At 38.3% G+C, this 16,383-nt stretch overlaps 1 protein-coding gene across 1 annotated transcript; it reads left to right on the top strand.

The window, feature by feature from the left end:
* Nucleotides 1-245: 245 nt before the first annotated feature.
* N4BP1 (NEDD4 binding protein 1) lies at nt 246-14,814 on the top strand. Its single transcript, XM_050903945.1, has 7 exons — nt 246-491; nt 3,415-5,189; nt 7,919-8,049; nt 8,487-8,583; nt 10,317-10,424; nt 11,999-12,106; nt 14,231-14,814. Exons 1-7 carry the CDS (start codon nt 246-248, stop codon nt 14,565-14,567), a joined length of 2,802 nt encoding a protein of 933 aa, XP_050759902.1. The 3' UTR covers nt 14,568-14,814.
* The last annotated feature ends 1,569 nt before the right edge of the window (nt 14,815-16,383 follow it).

Below are 16,383 nucleotides of genomic sequence, written 5' to 3'. Positions count from 1 at the left end.
GCTGCCCCACCCGTGGAAAGGCGGGACGAAGCCCGGCCGAGGGAGGAGCGCGTCGGCCGCCCTTGCTAAAGATGGCGCCGCGGCTGCGGAGGGGCGCTCCCCGCCTCCTGGCGAGGGGCGGTGGCGCCGTCGCGGGCCGATGACGTCGGCGGGCCGTGCGGAGGGAGCCCGGGGATTCCCCGTGTTGTTGTCCTGGGGCCCGGCGGGATGGGAGGCCGGAGCGCGGGGCGGCGCGGCCGGCGCTGATGGCGGCTCGCTGGGCAGCCCGCGGCTCCGAGCCGGGGGTGGATGAGTTCACCGTCCCTGCGGAGAAGAGCCCCCTCCTGGAGGGGAGCCGGGGCCGCATCGAGGGCTTGTTCGAGGTGCGGCTGGCCGTGCTGGGGGCGCAGGGGGACTGGCGGCCCGCGATCCCGCCGCCGGGCCCGCCGCCCGTCGCCGCCAGGATCTGGGTGCAGCTGGCGGGCGGTGGGAAGGCCGTGCGCAGCGCCAAGGTACGGGGAGCCGGGGGCAGGGCGGGAAGCGGCGGCCGGTCGTGCCGTTGGGGCCTCCGTCACCCGGCCGGAGACCGGGGCCGTGTTTGCGGACGGAAAGGCCCCTCTCTCTCGGGGCCGTTCCGTGCGGGTAGGAGGAAGAAGGGGTGAGGAAAAAGTCAGTGCTTCACGAGGAAACAGAAACGGTCCTGTCTTGGCAAATAGGTGTGTTCCAGGTGCCAGGGTGTCTCCGGTGGTGTTGACATAAGCGTAGAGGATAAAGAAACAATTCGGCTGAGAAGCGCAAAGTTCATCGGTATTGCAGAGCGCGTTACGGTCACCACATTGTGAAATACTACTGCAGTCTGCCTGGAGCTGCGTGAGGGGTTTTAACACCTGTGAGAATGGGCCAAGTTTTGGTTTAAAGCGCGATTAAAATGTATCGCTCTCCTTTTTCTTCCCGAAGTCAAGAAGTTCCTCGGAGGTGCTTGGGTGTTGCCGTGTTTTGCAGTTACTCTACAGACTTACTCTGTGGCATTTAGTAACTTATTAGCAAAGCTCTCACTAACAGCTTAACAGAGCTAATATTTTCTTAGTGTAAAAGTTGGCAGATCCAGACTACTGCACCAATCTGTTTGCTGGAGCAGATAGCTTTCTTTTTAACCGAACACTAAACGCGTTAAAAGAGAGAGCCGTCTAGCCTGTTTGTGTCTCTGACTGTGACACTAGTTGCTGTGAAGTATCTTCACAGAATTATTTTGTTATATCTCTTGTACAACTAACGTTTGGGGGGGCTCAGCAGTAATGATGAAATTAATATTACTCATAGTGGACCTGGCAAGTATAGCTGTTTGAATCATGTGATGAGAATGGTAGTGTGAGCACTAGCTAGGCTGAAGGTAGCTTTCAAAACCAAAATCTCAATATGTAGGCATTTGTGTCTGTTTGTTTATTTAAATACACATAGATATTAGTGGGGATCCTTAGCATGTATTTTGTGACTTAATTCACAGACTTGGTACTTTCAAAAACTTGATTCCTTAATTGTGTAATGCATAAGACTTACAAGGCGAATACTATGAATGTTGACGTTTTTAGATTATTTGACTCTGACTCCAAACCAATTTGCTTGTATATTTGGGCTCAGAGACTCCAGAAACTGTTACAGGTAGCATAAACAGCTATTCTTCTCCAGGCAGCTGCAGTACAACTTTCTTTTTTTCAGAAAATTAAAGCCTGAAACAAGCAGCACAAGATTTTTCATTTTCTAATTGGTGCTTTTCCTAATAACATACAAAATGTTTCCTACTCCAAATACTTTAAAGGGTATGGGAGACTTGACTTCCCTTAAATGTAGACCAGTTTTCAGACCCTGTCTGGAGGGTTTATTGACTAGAAAGTATGAACAATTGCACATCTTTATTGTCTCCCTTTGAAAGGTTTGGTGATAGCAATTTGTGTTTTTATTCATTGGTCACATGCAATGTATTCATTCTTCAGTGCTGCTTAGTAAATGTAAAAAAAAAAAAAAAAAAAGTTCCCAGATTCTTAATATCCTTTTTTTCTAACTATGTTATTGTCCTGTTACTCTGCAAAAGCAGTCATATGATGACTAAGGCATGAAAAGTAATCCTGTGGATTTTGTTGCAGAAGCAGTTTGTGCTAATATGGTCTTGAAGCAGCCTGCCTTGATACCTGTGATGATGTAACTCAAGAGATTATAGGAAGTGGTGTTACGTTATTCATTACCTTGTATTGGTTTTCAGTTCCATTTAAAAGAGAAGTTTAATTTCCAAGAGTAAAGATAGTTAATAAATTTGGTATACTTGGGAGTCTGCCAATACAATGACTGCAGCTTAGAAACTGGTTTCACTACATCACAGAATTTTAAGCACAGAAAGAGGCAGTTTGGGGAAGAATAATGCTACCTGAAAGAAGAAATAGTGTACTTATTGACAGAGTGCTGAACTCTGACACATTTAAAACAAGGTAGTATAGTGAATTTACGTATAGTAACTTCTAGGTGGCAGAAATAGCGGTGGGATTTTTTTGTTTTGTTTTAAAAACCTGAACTTCTGGAACACAGAACTATCTGGAGCCTGGAGTTTTCTCAGTCATTTGTCAGTATCATCTGCTTCTTCAAAATACTGAGTTTCAAACCCTCATGTGGAAAGCTGGCTTGCTGTTGAGCTTTTTGGGTGTGACTTTCTTTGGTGTCATATACCCATTGTAAGTAGGTGCTCTGGCAGTTGTAGTTTTAAAATACAAATGTTTTATTTGGTTAATAAGGGAAACTATCAGAGTCCGGATAGTGGTTTTGTCGTTTGTTTGGGTTTAGTTTTTTGGTTTTTTTCTATAGGGTGTCTTTTAATGGATACTACTGTGGCTACTAGTTACGTTGTGTCATGCCACAGGATCAATGTCCTTGATTCATGAGTAGTAAGTATAGAATAGGTAACACATAATAACAACTTAAAAATATTGGATGGCTACTGCTGTGATGAGCCTTTGGAAATTTTCTTTAGAAACTTTTTAGAAGTTCAGTTTTATGGACTAGGTAGAATTCTCTAGTGCAAGGCATTTGTTCATGAAGCCTATGTTCTCTTTGACCAAAGAATGGGGATGGGAAAATAAATCTCTTTTGACTTGTCTTTTAAACTGTTAAAGCTACAACTTAAATACTCTGTTATCAGTTTCAAGTAAATTTATTGATAAACAATAGGATATAAAAGAAAGCCTTCTATGAGATCTATTTAAAAATAATTTCAGATATCTGTATTTTATCTCTATTATCAGGTTTACTGGCAGTATTTACTTTCTCACATTTCTTGTGCTAAGTTGGCTTTATTTTCTAATGTACTTGTCCATTACTGAGCTAACCAAAACTAACCTTATATATTTGCTTTTCACAAATATTCACTCTGCTGTCTTTTTCTCCTTCTAGGAGTATATTAAAGGTCTCTGTGAACCTGAACTAGAAGAAAAGGAGTACTACCCAAAGGACATGCACTGCATATTTGTTGGTGCACAGAGCCTGTTTCTCAACAGTCTTATTCAGGATACCTGTGCTGATATAACAGTGCTGGAAATAGGATTGCTCAGTATTAAGGGGGGTGCAGAAGCTGTTGTTATGGCTCAAAGTCACATTCAGCAGTTTGTGAAGCTTTTTGAGAATAATGAAAGCTTATTAAGTGACAATGAATCAGAGATTAAAAAGCAATTCAGACAATTTGTGGAAGCACATGCAGATAAATATACAATGGATTTACTGATTTTGCCTAGCTCACTAAAAAGAGAACTCCTAGCTCTCACACAAACTGTATGTTGTGAAGTGGAGAGCGATATCGTAGATCTTACAGGTTCGGAAAGTCCGACAGAACTTTTACAGAACAAAGCCTCCAAAGCAATCACTACAAACAGAGATGGAAGAGCAGGTGGTGAGGAAGCAAGAAACAATGCTGGGACACCTGTAACTGAGCTTACAAAGCAAATGGACACTGTGTTTTCTGATGCTCCTGAAACAAGTTTTGTTCCCATAAACGTTGTGCCTCTGTTAGAGGCAGTGGTGTCTAAAGAAAGGCAGTCATGTAAAAGAAGATCTTCTGATGATGAGGAAAGGCTCCCTAAAAAGCAGTTCTCTTTGGAAAATGATCAGGAAGTGAAATCTGCTTCACACAGTAATCCTTCAGACAAAGATGCAGTTATTGATCTGCTTTCGGATAGCTGCAGTGAATCAGATGATCCCAGTTATTGCCTTAAAGAAGGTGATGATATCAGTGAGGAAATGGAATATAAGATTCTTGTGAACTTTTTCAGAACAATGGGATATTCACAAAATATTGTAGAAAAAGTTATTGGTATCCTAGGACAATCTGTGGAACCATTAACATTGCTAGAAGAAATCGAAAAGGAAAATTTAAAATTTCAAAAAGAACACGAACAGTCATCTCAAAAGCCTAGAACTATCAATCCTCCTTTAGGAAGTAATGCAAATAATTCACAAAAGCTAGAAGACAAAGGCATTTCTAGCAATAAAAGTCCACTTAAATCCAGTCATACTTCAAAGGAGACAAAAAACGAATATCACAAAATAAGAGATTCACCAAGCAAGCAAGTTGATGCAGAAGGTAAAATGCATATGTTGGTATGCAAAGCTACTTCTCCTTCAAGTAAAAATTCAGCTATATGCTGTAAACAAAGAGACATTTATTGCCCTGGTAAGAATCACAGTTCAAGGTCAAGTGATATAGAAACTGATGGTGATGTAACTTTTGGCACTGTACAAGCTGGAGCTCTAAAAGATGTTGATTTTGTAGCCAGAGGGAGCTCAGATGTGCAGCGTATCTCAACTAAGACTAAAACTGCAGTTAAGCAAAAATCTGCAGGGCCCTCAACTGTACAGAATAGTCATCCTGTTTTTGAGGACCAATTAGGACACTGCAGCTCTTCCTCTCAAGTGAGATGTCTCAACCAATGCCTTTCCCCAACCTCAAATTCTGAAAATCCTATCCCAGACCAGGTATTGTCTTCACAAATACATCCTTCAAATCCTGATAGAGAGACAGCGGGACCACACAGACGTCATCCTGATCCTTCAGTTACTGGAGTTCAAAGATTTTTGGAATCTCTGAAAAAGCCATACAGACTGGAATTGAAAAATGAACCTGGGAAACCATATTTAAAACATATCATTATTGATGGAAGTAATGTTGCAATTTCGTAAGTATTGTTCTTTTCAGCTATCTCTTTATTAAAAGTTCAATGAACTTTCAAATGAAATAGGGACTAAGAGGTTGCTGTGGCATGTGTAAAGTTTTTGCTAGCTAGCTTTTTGGTGACCCAACAGTCCATGTACACAGCAAGGTTTTTCAGCTACTGGTAATGGCTGCATTGGTGAGTTATGGCTTGATAATGAAAAATTACATGAGATTGACAGTAGCCATTTTAATTTCCAATGCATAGCAATTTTGACGGTTTTTATTCTCTGTTTAGTGACAGCATTCATTTTTATGACTGGCTTGTTTGGAGTTGTTATTGTTTGTTGAGATACTGTGCATAGAACGAAATTCAGAAGTTTTTAGCTGGTGCACTAAATGATACTTGCTTCAGTACACAAATCCAGCTAGAACAGTGTGGTTGTGGGATATTCTATCACAAAACAATTCTTGTAGAATTTGCTTTTGGTTTAAAAAAATTATATAGTCTGAAGTTGAACAAATGCAATAACAATTAAAATAGAATAAAGAAAATCTTTGATTTTGACTTAAAAATTGGTTGGTAATTGCAATACTCTGGAAAATATTTTCTGTAAAGCCTTTTAAGACTTAGCTTTCCTATTCTGGTAGAAATTTGTGAATTTGTAAAAATGCGTAGCTCAGGTTTATGAAGCCCAAATACTGAAATAATCTGAAAAAACCTTGAACAGAATAGGCAATTAAAAGTAAAACTAGATATACATTAGAGGTAGGTGAGATCCTTTTTGATAACAAGATGTTTCAAAATGAAAAGTGAATTAATTCTACAGCATTTCTTACTGGGCAATGGTCAAATTTGAAGCCTGATTTGTGCCATTTCAGAGCAACCTACTTTGAATTATCAGTGCTCCAGCTCAATGTAACGCTTCAATCAGAAGTAATTTCAGTGAGCTCTGCTCTGTTGCAAGCAGTTTTATGCATGAATCTTAATTTGCTTTGCACGTACCTAACAAAGAAGTTGAGTTACCATCAACTTAAGAGTAAAGTGTTTTGGTTTTTTACTTTTGCTCTTAGTGTCTTGTAATTTTAAAGTGGAGGTTCTTATATAGTAGTAAGGTATTTGTCCTTTAACATTACCCATTAGTGCTTGGGTCCTGTTTTTGCAAATGTAGGCATACAACAAAAATATTCCATCCCCCTCCATCAAACTTGCAGAATAGGGAACTGTGTGTACACACCTCATCTCCTATTCCTCCTGATACCTGAAAGAATGTATGCAAATGACAGTAGACAATTATTGGGCTGTTGGATAATTTTAATAGATTGGCTGACAAGGCACCATGCAAATAAACCCTATGAAATAGGCACAGTTAATACTGAAAAGATAAAGAAATCCCTTTCATTGACTATGATGCAGGTATTTTCCATTATTGTAAATATCTTCTAATTCCCCCCCCCCCCAATGTTTCTATTGTAGACAACTTGGGAGGGCATTGTCAATGACTATTTTCTTTTTTTTATTTTCTGTGTTTGTTATAACTAACTGGAATAGCAAAAATCAGTTAGAACCTATATCTCTTTAAAATTTTGTGCTTCACTTGGTTCATTTTAACATTTGTCTCACCAAAACTATCCTTGAATTGATTGCTGTTCTCTAGTCAGGAACAGACTTGGATTTCTTCTTTCTATACGAAGTAATTTTGACAAGCACGCATGTCAAAAGGTTTTGTCAGTGTTTGCTCTGGGGCTCTCTTGTATTTTTGGAACATGAAAGTGAGCGATGACAAATGCCATATTTCTTCTTCTTAATGAGGAAGTGGTAGTTTTTAAGAACAAACTGACTGACTGTGCTCCTGCTTCACTCGTCAATGTAACAATAAGTAAGAGTAAACTTACTATGAGAACTTGCTATTTAAGATTTTTTTGGTGCATTCAGAGTTCCTCTGCTGAACATGCACAAACCCTTCCAAGTACAGAAATTAGTTTTCATTCTGAAACCATGCTGCCAGAACCAAAGTGGAGTACTTTAAGGAAAACAGTAGTAATTCAGAGAAAGACCACCTGTATCCCCAGACAAAGTGGGAAAAGATTAGACTATTTAACTGTTTCTTAAACTATTTTAAAACATGGATTTTAATCTTGGAGATTGGAAATCCTGAAGAGCCTCATTATCAGCTATGTTATCTTGTATTTAGTGTTTTGAAAATCTTTCTTCAAAGAAATGTCATTATTTTGCTTGAAAACGGTAGCTCAGATTGTTGAAATGAAGGGAGAGGAGGCCCTAATATCTTAGGGCCCTAATATCTTAGATTATCAGAAAACTTCTCAGATGTAATCCTTGGGAACCAGTTGAACCAAAGGTGTTCTATTTTGTAGTGGGACTGTATTTGGAACTACCACAATGTTGGATTATGATCATTTTAATCTGTAATCAGTAGATTTTGGAAACCATCACTGTTGGCCTCTTTTTAAAGCTAAACCCACTTCTGATTACTCAAATGTCGTCGTGCCCACGAAACTGAAAGGAGGCTGAGCTATAAAGGTGCAAAGTGATGTTTCTATTCTCTTCTTTTGCTGAAGATCTCTTTGCATTTATAAGGTTCCTCATCTATAACATCCATCTACCTTTTATTTTGGTGAGGCTGTACGTGTAACTTCCAGCTTCACTTTGCAAGGTTTTGTTCCATTTTCTTTGTATTCATAGTAGTAAAACTCTAGTGAATTTAATCTCCCTTCTCTTTCTTTCACCCCCAGTCATGGTCTAAGGAAATTCTTCTCCTGTCGAGGAATTGCAATAGCTGTTGACTACTTTTGGAAACGTGGCCACAGAAATATTACTGTGTTCGTTCCACAGTGGAGAACAAGACGTGATCCTTACATTACAGGTGAGGGAAATCGTTTCCTAATGTTTTCTTTATTAAACTACATTGTAACTATTTCCTTGGATACTTCTGTGAAGAATGAATGGAGAAGGAATACTTCATGAAACGTTAAGCACAAGCAGTCTGACTGGTCAGCATGAGTAATTGGGTTTCCATATACAGTGTGAGACACTTGAAGTGCTGTTTAGGCTAACTGATGTGCCATAAGTGGAGGCCTTTTTGTTTTGTTTTTGTTTGCTCTTTAATTTCTAGTTTCAACCTCTTCCTCCGCATTTTTATAGCAGCAATTCTTCAGCTATCAATATGTCATTTCTGTAGATTAATAGGTACAAAAATAGCCCATCTTCTCTGCTAATTATACGTCAGACTAATTGTCAAATCTATAAATAGCCTAGAAGAAAGCTTTTGTTTTTAAGAACAGTTGTTTCATGTTTTAACAGAGCAGGATTTCTTAACACAGCTCCAGGATGTTGGAATATTGTCTTTAACCCCTGCAAGGATGGTTTTAGGAGCAAGAATTGCTGCTCATGACGACAGGTATGGAATATACATAGTTTTAAAGTCTTTTTAAACATCTGACTGATGGTTGTAAAAGCTTAATACTTTGTGAGTGGTTGTATTAGCTAGTTCTTCAACCTGTCTAGACAGGGAGCTGTGCCTCCAACTTAAGACTGAGCTCTACCTCTCTTAAATTATTTTACTGTCCTAAGAAACATTTCTATATGTAATTCTCTAATAATATTGTACATATTGTTTTCAGAAATTCATGGAAAATGGCAAATTTTCATGGCAATTTTAACAAAAAAAAAGTTAATCCATTTCAAATGTCATCACTTGCATTGAGGAAGAAATTAGCCTTCTAGTAATGTTTTTATGCTTTCCTGATCATCAGTCTATCCCTGAATTGTCTTTTATGTTTGGGGAGCACTAGCATAAATCAGCTACTGATCAGGTACTATTTTGTTCTGTTTTTTTTTTTCTTGATGCCATTGTGGCATGCAGACATAGATGTGTATTTGGAGCAGTGTATTTTTAACAATGTGTAGGCTAGTAAATTTCCAAGTTAATTTGAGCACCAAAGTTCAGCTTCAAGAGGTGGGGATCCTCTTTCGGTGAAAAAGACAACAGTAAGCTTTAGGGTTTTTTGTTGGGCGTTGAGGGCTTTCCTAGTGCTTATGTTGCTGTTGCCAAATTTTCCCAGTCTTGACACAGTTAAAAGCGCATGCTGCTTAAGTATTTTTCCACAGCCAGCTTTCCTAATTCTGCGTGGATGAGCAGTTTGCAGCTTTGAAATTGTGTTTTGCAGCTAGCTACAGTTCACTGGATTTTGGTTTCTTCCTTCGTACTAATAATCATTCATACTTTATTTTTCTGACTACAAAATTGTCAAGTTTTTGCATCATGGGCATGCCTATTTTTGTTAGATTGCAGAGTCATGTACCTGATTGCAAAACTCAATATGCGAAAAGTAGAGTGCACTTTATCTTCCTTGTTAAAATATAGCAAATCTGATCTCTTAAATAATAATGTTGTAGCAAAAAAAATGTACAAGGCAGCCAAGTTGGAGTTGTTTACACACTAATGTTTTATATACACCCAGCATTTCATATAGAATGCGATGTAGGTGCAGTATTTACCATTGAGATTACTGTGGAAATGAGTGTTGTGCTAACATATTTGCACTTTTGTTAAAAGTGTACATTTTTCTTTAAAAAGACACCATCCATTATCTCTTTGCTAAAATAGTTTCAAATGGCAAAAAGCTTGTTTTCAGACAGGTAAAAAAAAACCCCGTGGGATTTTCTTGATGAAATCACTAGTTACCTTTTGTCACAATTTATTTAACAACAAAATGGTAGCAGCACTCTTTGTTAAGAAGTGTTGACAGAGCAAACAACTAACATGCATAACACTAGCTTGCAGAACACGGACATTAATGCTAAGCAAAAAAGTATATGGAAATCAGTTTGTGTTGGAATGTGTAATAAATACTGTACTCTTTTGTAAAGGAAACCATTTACCTTTACAAATATTTAGAATCTCATAATCCCATGGGTTTTGAGGGGGTTTGCTTGTGGGTTTTCTAATGGAAGAAAAACCTGCTGTGAAGACTCTGCTGCACTAAATAAATGCATGCTACCTAATAATCAAAGTGCTTGTTTTCCTGCAAACAGATTACTCTTGGAAGGTGAAATGTTTAGTTTTCTAGATCTTTGGACAATTTTCAGCAAAGCAGACTATCTTAATGGGTTTTGAAATGAATTTTACAGGTTTTTATTACACCTTGCTGATAAAACTGGAGGTGTTATTGTGACTAATGATAACTTCAGAGAATTTGTGACAGAATCGCTTGCCTGGAGAGAAATTATTCAGAAAAGGTAATTACTCAATTTCTATGAAAGCTTAAAAGGATGCCTGTCCTTCTAGTTGTAGGCACTCTACGTTCATGTGGGATTTTTTATTTTTAATTAATCTGTCATGCAATTCTGGTAGAGTCCAACAAAGTACTGTCTGTGTTTCACCACTTTGATTCATGACCTTATAATCATGTGTTGAGTAGTCTAATGTCCCTATTATTCATATGTTCTCTAATGTACGTCTGTTAATTGCTCACATAAATAGGAGCTTGGTGTAGCAACCAAGCTATGTCATTTCTGAAGTTCGGTGTTAGATCCTCTTAGAGTGTATGCTTTGCAGTCCATTCTCACAGGCTTTCCTGTTTTACATTTCATTTCTTCGAGACATGATAGCTGATGCAGACATACAGTGTCACTTCTAAGGTTTTAGAATCAATCACTCTACTGTAGTACAACAAATCGGCATAGCTAAACAAAATAATGAACACTTGCAACATATCCCTGTAGCCATTTCCCTGCAATTGTTGAATGTCCTTTGGGTTTAGATGAGTTCACTTAGCTATCAAATATCCCTGCTTCAGCTTGTGGATTCTCTGTGAATTATAGTTTCTCCTGTGCAACTGGTTTCTTTTTTTTTTTTTTTTTTTGTTCATTTGGTTTTTTGTTTTGTTTTTTCACCCTCCAGTTAAATCGGGTCACTTTACTATTAAGGGATGATCTTCTGTTGCCCAAATTTCCCGCTAATCCCTCAGTCTCCCTGATATCTTCTGAGGGTACATCTACTGCAGTGACTGGGGTCTGTATAGGTCTAATGAAATAAACAATTGAAAACTGTCCTGGGTTCTCACAATATAGCTGGGAGAACATGGAATTGATATTGGCTAATCATGCAGGTATTTACACTATTTCTTGAGTGAATTCTACCCAAGTCAGGTTCTGTTCTCCTACAGAACTTTAGCAAGAATACTTAGCACGTCATTCTGAGTCTGTGGTTTTTTAAGAGCTTGTGTTTAACATCTGCTACTGGTTTTACTTCTGGGGAAATTCCACTATACCAAATTCTCTCCTCGCAGACAAATTTTAGTTGAACTGGTTTCCTCCAATGCAGACTTCCTCCATCCCAAAATGATTCCAGAAAAAAAGCTTTTTTTGGGTCTTAACTGTAAACAGCTAATGCTACGTTTGCTAGTTGTGTGGCTTTCTGGTACCATATGTATTTTAGCTCCATGGTTGAAGAGCCTTACAAGGCGGGGGAGTTTGAACAACCAGAGAATCTTCTCTAATCACATAGAAAATTCCACTCTGGTCTCTTTGCAAAAATTTGCAGTCATCCAACACTTGCTGTCAAAAAAAAAAAAAAAAAAAAAAGCTCAGTGTTCTGCAGTGTAACAGGAACAGTTCACATAACCTCCCATTAAATTATTTTGACAGTGAATGCTGGTTGTATCTAAAATGGGTTACTAGTTAAGCTTCAGTGACTCCTGATGTGGTGCGAAGTGTCTGCTCTAAGGCAGCTTGTCCTGTGCTACAGAGGCAAAGGGCAGTGAGGATGTAATACATTGTTAGTAAATAATATTGAAAGAGCTCTCTTGCAGGTTGCTCCAGTACACTTTTGCTGGTGACATATTTATGGTTCCTGATGATCCTTTGGGAAGAAATGGACCTAGATTAGATGACTTCCTTCGAAGTGAAGGCTGTTCTAGGTATAAGCACTGTTTTCACTTTTGTTTGAGACAGTGATGACTTCATATTTGAAATAAACTGTTTTCCTGGTTCACTTGAACACCTCTTTAGATCTATATAGTAGAGTAAAATTAGGCAAGAACACCGTAGGATGTAGTAGCTTAACAAAAACATGTTTTCCTGTTACTTCAGTCTGTTCAGAAACTGCTGGTGACATTTGCATCTAATTAAGATCTCTCTCAGAGATAAGGTAAGTAAGACAATAACTTCCCCTGAGATTCGATTGTGGTGGCTTTCATACAAAGGTGGTCCAAACTGTGTTAACATCACACAAAGCTGCCAGTGGTTTGGGTATGTGGTAGCCTGGTATCCTGTTAATTACAGTGATGTTATTTAAAACACCTTGGTTGATCACTTATAGTGGGACAATAGGTGCTACAAAAGAAATACTCTACACATACTCTTTGTCACGGGAGAGGCATTTCACTTCACACTTGAGGGTACTGTACTGTTAATAAAACTGTTTTTGAGAAGCATTGTTATTAAATGCATTTGTATTTGATTCATAATTTTAACTATTAATAAACATATATTGTTCCTTTAAGATCATTGCACTTTTTAAATGTGCATGTATTCAAAGTATGAATTTGCTTTGCATTGACTGCCAAGACTTGAGAATAGGTTTGCTCTTTTGCACAAGAAAATAAGCTGCTCTTTGCTTTTCTTTCACCAGCTTAGGAATTTTAAATGCTAATGATAGTGAGGAGTATTGAGAGAGCTCTTAGAAACAAGTGAGGTAATTAAAAATCAGCAATACAAAAGGCAAGCTATGCTTAAGGACTAATACAAAGAATAAGCAGGAATCTCAGCTATTGGAAACAATTGAGGGAAGTGAGACATGTATATACCAGTAGGTCACAGGTTGATTTGAAAATAAGCATGTAATGTTGACATGAAAAAAGCAAGTGCAGTTCTAGAACTCCAGTAGGAAACACTAAGAAAGTATTCAAGCTCTAATATAAAACCTTATGAGATGTCATTTGGAACACTGTGTTTTAGCCACCTGTGTCCGAGACAAATAAAGTGAAAACAGAGTGTGTTCTGAGGGGTGACTCTGCTGATTGTAGAAATGGAAGGAGACTTTTGAGAAGACTGTAGAAGAGCTTGGTTTCCTATCTGTAAACTTGGAACTGGAACTAGGCTTTGGTTTTTGGGGGTGTGTGGTGGGGGGTTTTAAGACAGAGAAAAGGTGCCAGTATAAAGCATTAATTTTGTTCCTTCCCCGAGACTTTTCTGCTTGAGTTAAATGATGCAGAAAGCATAAATGGCACCAGGAATAAGATTAGAAACTAGAAGGACCTCGAGCAATTAGAGAGCTCCATGTTGAGTAATGGGAGGTGTCGTAACCTAAATGCTTTTAAAATAGAGCTCTCTAATTTAGATTAGTTTCCTACCACCAAGGGAAACTGACTGTAACGTGAGTTCCAGTTCACATTTCTGTGTTATCGGGTGGCATCTGAAGTAGACTTGGCCCTAAATTTTGTAGTGCTAGCAGTTTAGAGTAGCAACAACTTTTCAAAGTCTGAAATGAAATCTCAATAATTAGGGAAGAATATTCAGATCCTGAAATTGCTGAAAAACTTCATTGCCCCATTAAGGATATCATACGAGGGAAACAAGGTCTCAATCTAAATGTGAGCACAGCTCACAGTCATGAGCGAAAGTAGGTGAGGAATAGTCTTGCAGAGCATCTGGAAGCCCCTTTGGTCTGTCAGTATTTTCACATGTTCTGAGTCAGTGTACATGTGTTCAATGTATCTTTTTATCCATGTAGCTCAATAATACTGATGTTGATACTTCCATAAGCTTTGACTATTGCTGTATTCTGTCAAGTACTCACAGCGTATTGAAACTAGTCCTAGATAATGTTCATATTGTTAATCGTCTAGATTCAAATTGAAAACTGTTATACCTACTGTTTTGTTTCACTTTGCAAAAATGCTTATCATCTGATTCCAATCAGTAACTAGTTGAGCAGCAGTGAAGTATAGGAGTTACACGCATTTTTCTTTTCTGTGTTTGTACAGAGACAGCTAGCATCTCTCTTACCTTAATTTAATCAAAATTCTTATTTTGTTCCATAGAGATTTTCGGTCAGCACAAAAGGCTTTACAGAGCAGTGGACAATATTCTTCTGAGACACCTTTCTTCGTACCAGTCCCCAAACCAACCAGTAGCAGTCGACAGCCTAAAAACAGAGTACATGGTGATCGTTCATCAACATGGCTTCCGCTGGAAAAAAACATACCGGCTTGTCTAGCAATTCCACCACAGAGATCTGCCTCAGAAACAGCACAGCTAAGAGAAGCCCTGATAAAAATTTTTCCTGATTATGAGCAAAGACAGAAGATTGATCAAATACTATCTGATCACCCATTCATGAGAGATCTTAATGCACTGTCTGCAATGGTGCTTGACTGAACATTATACAGGGTTTTTATATCACAACTGATCTGACTAACTTTGAATATCAATGTGAAGAAAAATGTTGCTCTGTTATATTACTTTGTGAATATTCAGAACCTAATTTTATTTGTATAAACAAAGATATTTTTTGTGTATGTTCTGTTGCTAATAGACGCCAGTTTTTGGTAAATTAAAAACTGCTGCTACTACAGATTTGTAGTAATATTTTCTATGAAAAAACCCAAATCTTCTGCTTCACTTGAATTGCTTCTTAAAGCAGTAGCAGTTCTAAAGAACTGTTATCGCTTTAAATAGTGTGTTAGCACTTTTTAAAAACCCCTTTCCTCAAAAGGGAAAAATCATGTCAGAGGCTTAAAAGTGACTCTTACAGCTTCACATATATTTTTCAGATGCACACATAGTGTAAGCCATGCACCTGTCAGATATCATTGTTGGTGTTTGTATCTAGAGTATAGATATTCTTAGAAAACCTATGCTCTACTAGTACCTCCTTCACTTATGAACGTCGAAATATTTGTCCGTGGAGATAAAACAGAGCCTTTTAATATTTTCAGATACGAAGACTTCTATGTAGTGTGTATGTGAACCTGCTATTTTGGAAATAGGTTATACTCCTAAGGGTCGAGGGACAGCAGTTTGAAGATCACTGTATGGGAGCAGTGGATGTTCGGTGTATTGTTGAAGTACTGTCACAAGGTGGCGTTGTGCATCTGTTGGTTTGTAATGCTCAACACGAAGGCTTCTGACATTCTGAACTGCTCGTTCTTATATAAAGAAAGATTAAATGCAAGACAGATAACAGTAACTGTAACAGTGTTATGGATAAAATTGTATATTATATGAATAAGTTATGGATACTAAGGAGCCTTCTGATATTACAGGCAGCTAAGAAGCTTTGTGTATATGGGTAAAATCTTCATGCCCATGGAATGAAAACCAAGAAAATCCATTTGCCTGTTCATCCAGGTTGAGAGATACTATGCTAGAGTAGTTAGGAGAGGGAAGGTTTCAATTAGAAAGTGTAAATTCATAACTCTCTTCAATAGAAGATACTTGTAATGCTTTAAAAGATTTGTGATACCTACATTGGTTTTTAAGTTGGAAATTCTTTTGACCATCAATACTCTTTCAGAATAATTTTAGTATCTTTAACAATCTGTGCTGTTACCTGTTTGTCTTTGCCCTGCCTGTTCTAAATCTGAATGCTGTGATAAGCTATTAACAAAATGTGATGCTATTTATATAGAAATGGCATGCTGTCTTGTGCAGAGCTAATACGCTGCAGTTAACAGTCAGCTCCACCACTCTAAATCTTTTCTGGGATCTGTCCCAAAAGTCAGGTGGAAAAAAAGGAACATAATTTATGAAAGCTGACCAATAGGACCACTTTCAAGAGCAGGAACAAAGTGAAGATTACTGTGTGCCTATGTCTCTGTACAAGCTTAAGTCTGTTATACCTTCCTTTTAACTGGTTTCTGGTGCTAAGTGTTCACATTAATAAAATCAAATTAGGCTGTAAAGGAAATGTGGGCTACAGAGCCCATGTTACACTTCTGACGTACTGAGCCTTACCCTAAAGCATAAGTATAGTGGCTTTCTCTCCAGTTCCGTGGTTCTGAAATCACTCCTTCCTTAAATGCAAAAGAGCTGAAATATACTGAGGAAATGTTGTGTTGAAAATCTGTCTTCTTGCATGGCCATTTCACATGTATTGTGAAGTCAGAAACAGAAGGCAAAGTCTTGCTCTTCCCTCAACAGGAGCAAACTGAAAGATGATTGCAGCAAGAGCAAAAGAAAAGTATTAGGAACA

The sequence above is a fragment of the Gymnogyps californianus genome, chromosome 12, assembly GCF_018139145.2.
Source record: "Gymnogyps californianus isolate 813 chromosome 12, ASM1813914v2, whole genome shotgun sequence".
Taxonomy (NCBI): Eukaryota; Metazoa; Chordata; class Aves; order Accipitriformes; family Cathartidae; genus Gymnogyps; species Gymnogyps californianus.
This window is presented reverse-complemented; position numbering and strand designations above follow the sequence as displayed.